Below are 7,963 nucleotides of genomic sequence, written 5' to 3'. Positions count from 1 at the left end.
TGGGATCAGTGTGTAGAGCAGGTGGTCTGCCAAGCGGGATAGTAGAGGGGTGAGGGGGGTGGGGTGGGGGGGTCGATCTCACTTATCTGAATTACACTGTTGACACAAGAGTATATCAGGATGCGCCAACAAGCGAGCACTTTATCCCAGTGAGTCTCTAAAATAACTCTGAGCCTCCAGTGGGGTGTGTGGCAGTGTGTGAAATGGAATGATAGAAGACGCTCTGTGAAATGTGTGAGTGAATAGCTGAGTAAAAATACAATGCTCTGAGTGGTCTTCAGAACAAGAAAAGTGCAACAGATGCACAGTATTTTCACTTTATTTATTTATTTATTTATTTTTTTACGAGTGATCCCTGTCCTGATTTCAAGAAGTTCTATCTCACTGTAGTCTATAGTTTAAAAGCCTCGGCCAGCAAGAAATGTTGCTTTAAATGTCAGCGTATTCCACTGAGACCATGTCGTGATATTATTAACCATTATTGAGGTTGTGACTGATGCGCCACGGAGCCTGTCGTGAACTCCTTTCTCCGTGAGCACTCATTGTGTCAGTCCTGATGAGCGCCGCTGCTAAAAGGATTTAAAAGAGGAAATTGTTGTTATCTCTGAGTAAAATCCCTGGACGTCTGTAATTGTCAGCCCAGCGCAGGGCCAGTCCCTGCCCTCATTTATTAGACTTCATTTATCAACACGCTGCCGTTTCATTCACATGAGCCCTCGGACTGTTGTTAGATTCAAACGTCTACGGGATCAACCTGTCACATGATCCACTTAAAAAACACAGTATGGGGTCAACAATTTAGGCTGTATCTCCATCAGGTTCCTTTATTAAGAATTTTTATTATTATTATTATCAGTATTCAATGTATTCAATGTAATAACCAGATAAATCTTTTTATCTGATGAATCGGGGTTAATCAGACTGTAATTAATCAGTACTCAGGATTATTGAGATAAATCGACATTCCTAAATGTGACAGAACCAAATTGTTCTGTGTATTGTGGGACCAGAAAGAGATATTAGAGTCCATAGATTTGTTTTTATTTGTGATATGTGGTGATGGAATTATTAATAAGAAAAAAAAGGCCAAGAAAATATACAAAGTATAACTAAAGATTCACTTCCTACAGTTGGTAGATTTTAATCAGACATCTTAACAGTGGCTTGTACAACGAATTGGAAGTTGCTTTCAAAACTATATTTATACGTCTCACAGTGCCTTCGACAATTTTGTCAATCAACTTGTCAGCTGTGGACTTCCTGCCCTGCTCTCAGCGAGGCTGGTCTGACTCCAGACGTCTGACCTGGAGTTGAAGCCTCCACAGACACATGCTGGGCACTGAAAAGATATTTTAAACTCGAGTGAAAATTACTTTCCCCCTCTGTACCTACAAATAAGAATGTGTACTGACTGTGTGTTAGAGCATTGTTTCCCAAAGACTTCGCAACCCCTCAGGTTTTCTTTTTTGGGTCGTCTTGCATCATGTTTTCCAGGAGTTTAGGAATAATGTCTGTTGACTTGAGTTACGAAGTTTTGTGACTTTTAAAATATGGGTCCTCAGAAAAAAGGAAATGAGGAATCATTAGATATGGGGGTGGCTGGAATAAACTGTGTGTACTGTGAAAACTACTTTTTTAATGTGAGAGCAGCAAGATTCTTGGGGCCAAACCTCAATGCTCTCATTGGTTAAGACGTGTGATGACATCATTTTATGTTATCGTGATAATAAAGTCAACTTTTACAGCCCCATAAATATAAATATATATTACTGCAAATACCATTAAAATATTCACAACATTGTCCTTTTCTCACAGTACTTTACCCAGACGTCTTGCTGTACTCCTCCTCATGGTCTCTACAGTACTTAGAACTAACCAACCAGCCTGGGAATTTGTATAAAACTGCAGCTACGGCGCTTACAGCGCTGGTGTTTTCGCTTGGTGGTAAAAATATCAATATGTTTTCACAGAGCACAACAAGCCTTTATGTTGTTTTCTCCGTGGCAGAAACATTTCAGCAGCGTAACAGTGTTTCCTTTACAAAGGCTCAGTGTGTTTTTCTTGACTCCTCTCTGTCATTATGTGTGTCGACAGTACGTTGAACAATTCGGGGCCCTCGACGCTCGGTCTGCAGGCTGCACGGTGACAGCTGGAGGTAATTCACTTTACTTTATTTTGCTCTGTGTTAACGGCTCACGGGGCGATAACGGCGGTGCGCGGGCTTTAATCATATTCCTTTCTCTTCAAGAGAGATATTGCTTTTCCCCACTGTTATTACACAGTTAGTGAACGGGTAGGTGGGTACGTGTACGTGTGTGTGACTTGGTGAAAGAAAGGGAATCGGGTAATGGTGGATGGTTGTGCGCCGCAGGTTGCCGTCACGTGTGGCTCCAGGACACGTCTCATCAATCCACTACCTGGGTCTGGGTCTGTACGCTAGGGGAGATTAAAATGATCAATGGTGTCTCTCCCGTGCCGATACCCACGGTAGTTCATTATTAGACTGGGAATTTGGCAAGCGGTCCGACCCTGAGAACCTAACCACACAAGACAGCAGGAGAGAGAGTTCTTCCGTCAGGTCTAAGGCAATAATCTAATAGGGACACTTATTTCTGTTTCTCCTTCCTGTCTGGCTCCTCGCTTCCTCTCCTCTCTGCGAGCTCTGAAACAAAAGCCTTCGCCTGGGGGCCCTGCTGCTGCTGCTGCTGCTCACTGTCGCCACTGTGGCATATAAATAACAGTCGCACAACAACAAAACAAGTGTAACACACACCATCTGGCTCTCCACTGGTGTCTGCCTCAGTCTAGAGATGGACAAGTGTGCTGAGGAGAATGATATCTAATGACGGAGGAGGCGACACCGACGCCTCACTGCAGCCACACGTTGTCATATCTGTTCTTTAAATTTAATTTCATGTGTGGGACGTCTGAAGACTTCTAGTGGCCTGATTGGAAATCAAGTTTCTACTAAAACATAAACCATAAAGAAATATGCTTTGTGAAGTGGAGTGAGCTTTGGGCAGGACACGGTTGTAAACTTCACTGCAGTTTTTGGAGAAACTCTACACTTTAGGTACTTTATTCTTGTTGTTTTGGGGAATTTTTAAAAAAAAAATTGAGCCTGTGGAAGCGGTGGGAGAACATCGTCCTCTATGTTTGTTCTCTAATTTGATTCCTTGATATCGGCCAGATGGTTTTTCATCACTTCCATGAACCACAATTGATTCCTTGAGCAGAACATGTGCCGTTACTAAGAATTACTCATCCGTCGATGGGCGTTGGAGAGAAGGATATTAATCAATGTAACCTTTGCCACTAACCACCTTGTTATTCTTTCAAAGATAAACAGACTCGGAGCCGGGTTTCGTTAGAGGCTCATTATTAAGAGCGGTGCAGACAATGTATGCAGCTATTGATCCTGTGAAGGCTAGAAGACTAAAAAGTCAATGCCCACAGCCAATGAAAAAAAGGTATTTTTAGATGACTGCATCCTTTAAAGGCTACAGTTTTTTTTAAAGTCAGTCTTTTCGTCTAGACCCGTCGTCTGTGTGTGAGCTGCAGCTCCAGGAAACTATGAACATGATGTAGTGTACACTCCATGGTTCAGTCTACATTTGGTCATTGTTCAGTGGTAGAGATTTAGATGCGTTTACAAGTGTTCTTTAATCTCATCCTTCATTTTCACATGTGTTTTTGGGCTAAAAGTTATCAAATATATTCTCTCCTGTTTGGTTAAAAATGCTCTAAATCATAGGAATATTAATGATGAAAATAAAATAAACTGGAAGTTTAATTTTGTCCATGACCTACTGTACATTAGATGATGTAAGAACTGAATATTTATAAGATGATCACCGGCCCCTTTTGTTTTCCATCTTCATCCTGAACCAAAAACTGATGAGAAAGAAGAAAGCATTGCCTGTGAATTCCCTCAAGTCCAAAATCAAAGGATTCTCCCGTCTCCTGGAGGAATGCACCTTTATTCTTTCTTTCTTCTGACAAGTTCTTTTTCCCCCCAAAACATTAACATCAATCACATGAATTGACAAAAAGTCAGTTAGCAAAAAGAAGTTAATCCAATCCATATATCCTTTTATATAGGCACAACAAATGTCCTGTTTTTTTTTTCGTTTGTTTTTTCCAAATGATTCCACAACACAACCTTATTTACTCTGTTTATTCTAATGTCTATCAGAAATCTTTTCTGCCTCATTTCTGTTTTCCTGACTCCTTACTTCGCTGTCCCTGCCGCTCTAACGTTGCCCTTAAATCCCCCTCCGTTGCAGAACTAATAAAGGCTTTCTTCTTATTAATATGTAGTCAAAGTGTGTGTTACACTCTATATTGGTCGCCTATGTCTTCTCGGCTCAGCTGCGTGTGTGAGGATCCTGAGGCGGAACTTTTTGAAAAAGACCGTGCCTGCTCAGCAAACTCTCTGAAGGTAATAAAGAAGATTTCTCAAGGGAAATGGCTGAAATTAGCTCATCACCGTAGTAAAAGAAGGGGCTCACGTTATTAAGTGTACCTCCACTTTCTGCCTAATGTAGTGTGGGAGAGACTCATGCATATGCAGAGGAACTATACATTTATAACAGTGACTTCAGCACTTCTTGTATACTTCTCCTCGTGTATGAAGTAAGTATTCAGAGCACCGTCATGGGTACAAATTGGAAATAAGTAGTACCTTGTGTACACGGTGGCAGCGGCCAAATTAACCGATGCAGACCTGGCAGAAATGACAAAGCCACAAAGCGACGATGAAAGAGAAGAGGAAGAAGAGGACATAAGTGTGGCTAAAGATGAGGAGGAAGGACTAACACTTGGTCGCTTAGCAACCATGGTGAGAATGGCCACTGAACTTCAGCGAGTAGCTCAAGAATGGGACCCTTTGATGAGCCGTTCATTACAGTTCTCCAACATAATCGATGGTGGCATGTCGGTGTATAAGGATCTTTTTGCAAAGAAGAAAAAAGAGCGACAACAACTGCCTATCACTATGTTCTTCTCCCGAACAAACACACCTGCACCGCGGGCTTCAAAAGAAGAAAACACTGCAGAGCGGAGTCAGGATGCAGCGGCTCAGTCTGAAGAGCAGTGAAATAAAGCTGAGTCACTATTTGTCCGACTGTACAGGTAATTTGTATTTTTTTCATAATCATTTTTAATTTTCTCCCGTTCACGGTGGGCGGTGCTAATCTCCGCAATTTGAAGCCTTCTGTTCACGTTGATGATTAAAATTATTATTTGACAGTACATTACAGAAGTTATTTGTTGAAACGTTTCTAAAGTACTTTTATTTTACTTTATTTGTGAAACAAATGGTTGAGACTGTAAAATGGTTTGCTCGTTCTTTCTCTTCTTTTTCTGAGTATTTAATTGTAAAAAAAATAAAGATTTCTACTTTAGTACTACGGGTTCTTTTTGGAACGTAACCCCCGCGAAAAACAAGGGTTTACTGTATATGAAAGTATTTCCTATTAATTGCAACAATAAGAAAAAAAAGTGTAAAAACTGTTTATACCAATGCATATTAATGAGCACAATAAGTAGCCTTGAATGCTCACAATTGAGAGAAGAAAAAAACAGATTACCACAGGGTATAGAGTTATTACGTATTTTTATGTACAGTAACAAATATTTTACGTCACCCTGCTGGTTTCCACAAACTGTTTGTTTGTTCTGTTGTGCTATTGGTGCATTTATTAATAACAAGAAGTTAATTTCATTTTGGTTGCAGCGTGTGTAGCTTCTAGTACTTTTGAATATTACTCTTTTGTTGGCTCACTGGAAATATCTTCCATGTAAATTAACTATTTTATATAAATTATCCAACAACAAACGGTCGTCATAACTAAAAATAGTCTAATAAATGCTTTGGAAGTTGTGCTTTAGTTGAAATGCACTTTAGTGAAAGACAGATTGGCTTTTATTTTACAAAGAAAATTAAAAAACAAATCAATAATTCAATGGCATTAGAACTAATAGAGCGGGTAGAAAGGCTTGGGCACCGACATTTTGTTAAAGGTTAGCTTACTAAAAACATGGTCTGATTTTTGTTAGTATTTCCAGTATGTTATTTCCCCCACACAGTCACTGCCTTAAATAGTTTTTTTTTAAAAAAACAACAGTTCTTATTTTTGTTGTTTCACCTGAGGACTTTGTGTATAGTACTCTTTAATATATGAATAAAGCATTTGGTGACATACATAATAATGTCTGTCCTAACTACCGCTGCGATTCAATCCAACTCTAATATTCAGTACACGCTTGAAGCTGCTCTACTTCTCACTTTTCATTTAAATAAATCTTCTGGTGGTGGCAGCGGCACAGGGGCGTCTCCTGCCTTTCAGGGTTTGTTGGTTTCATGTCCATGAAATTAAACGTGCATATTTGAGCACTGTAACTCCTGCTTTGTGAACTTGTGTTTTCCAGCATACAAAGAAAGCCCCCGCCCCCAGACACTTGAAATGTAAATTGACTAAGAGTAAAAAAAATACAATTTAACCAGTTTTTCATGGAAATAGTTTAGGGACGGACGCTGAAGTACATTCACACAGCGATGTCACAGGGTGTTAACAACCTCGCCACTCGGCTCAGGTGAACTCCCACACATGTTGACAGAGGAGAGTGGAACCTGTTAATTTGACTGTGACTGAGTGGGTGTTTCCATGGTAGTGTGCAGACAGAGCTGCTGTTGGCAGCCCTGTCTTTGTTTACTATTTTAATTTTTACATTGGAAGATATTATGTGTTTTTGATAGTACCATGATAATAGGCATTTCTATTTTCTTTAAAAACAATTATTTGTTGTGTAAATAGTGACAAAATACCAGCAGTAGTCTGTTGGTATGAGCATTTACACCTGGTCCTATGTTGAAAACATGGTCAGGTAGCTATCATGAATGAATTCATGAAAGTCTGTGAAAACGTGCTCGTGTCGAGGCACGTGTTCACCGGGTTTCTACTGTATTTGCATATGAAAAACAACTGTACGTCGCACATGTTTTAGAACAACACACTCAGAAAATAACACCTGCAGCCACATGCAAATAAGACTGTGTCGCTTACCTGACACACAGCAGTGATTCACAGTGGAAAACATTGCACTGCATTTAGTGTGAATTCTATTTTACCATCTCTGTAAGTTCTAATAACAGCTGTTCTTCAGTCGTGACGTTGTCAGAATTATAACAGATCGTTGACTCTTCTGATATTTATTAGGCTGAGGCAACATTTTAAATGACAACAAAAAGACACTTGTGATCCTAACAAGTGCACTTAGCAATCAGTCAATCTGCCTTTCCCTTAGGCTAAACTGCCACCTGCTCTATATGAACGTGCCGCACCGCGCCGCAAAGTAAAGACTAAAAAAGTAAAACAAATCACAGGCGAACCTCAAACAAAAACACACTAGGTCTTGGGTTTTGCCTGAGGATACAAATAACTCTAAAGATATTGTGTGTCAGAGACAAAACAAAAAAAATGTGGTGAAAATCATTTCCCCTCACTTTTATTATTTTATTTGGTGCTTTTTTTCTGTTGTAAGTGTGGAGATGAAGCCACTGATAATATAGGACTGTAGTATATCCCATATCTTCCCTGCCACATGGTATCAAGTTGATACCAGATGGATCCCAGGGCTGACGTGATAACAGCTCGACTGCTGAACATCAGGGAGGGAAACTGTAGGCAGCGCTGCTCTATAGATGCTCTATATGCAGCTGCATCTCCTACAAAAGCATCCTGGTTTTACATTTTATTGGTAATCTGGCCTTTCCAGCAGCAGCAGGCACCGTTAGGGTGTGCACGCTTATTACCACACAAATCCATTAAAGCTGTCCATTCTGCACATTTGAAATATGTGCTATTATGTGTGTATTCGTGTGTGTGTGTGTGTGAACAGAGTGAATTATGTTCTCGGTGAAATGAGTGATAAATGTTCGGGGAGTCCATTTGCAAAAGGC

At 40.1% G+C, this 7,963-nt stretch overlaps 1 protein-coding gene across 2 annotated transcripts in view; it reads left to right on the top strand.

Annotated features, from left to right (window-relative positions):
* Window positions 1–4,691, top strand: part of dntt (deoxynucleotidyltransferase, terminal) — an 88,744-nt gene extending 84,053 nt beyond the window's left edge. Inside the window, exon 13 of one of the 2 annotated variants that reach the window (XM_025061204.1) lies at window positions 2,095–4,691. In XM_025061204.1, the coding sequence (XP_024916972.1) occupies window positions 2,095–2,286 (192 nt within the window). In that variant the 3' untranslated portion in view covers window positions 2,287–4,691. The remainder of the gene's footprint in view (window positions 1–2,094) is intronic. The other variant, XM_025061201.1, reaches the window with a different exon arrangement.
* Window positions 4,692–7,963: the final 3,272 nt, after the last annotated feature.

This window comes from Cynoglossus semilaevis, chromosome 12 (genome assembly GCF_000523025.1).
Source record: "Cynoglossus semilaevis isolate Cse_v1.0 chromosome 12, Cse_v1.0, whole genome shotgun sequence".
NCBI lineage: Eukaryota > Metazoa > Chordata > Actinopteri > Pleuronectiformes > Cynoglossidae > Cynoglossus > Cynoglossus semilaevis.
Note: the sequence above shows the minus strand (reverse complement) of the source record. Positions and strands in the feature narration are given on the sequence as shown.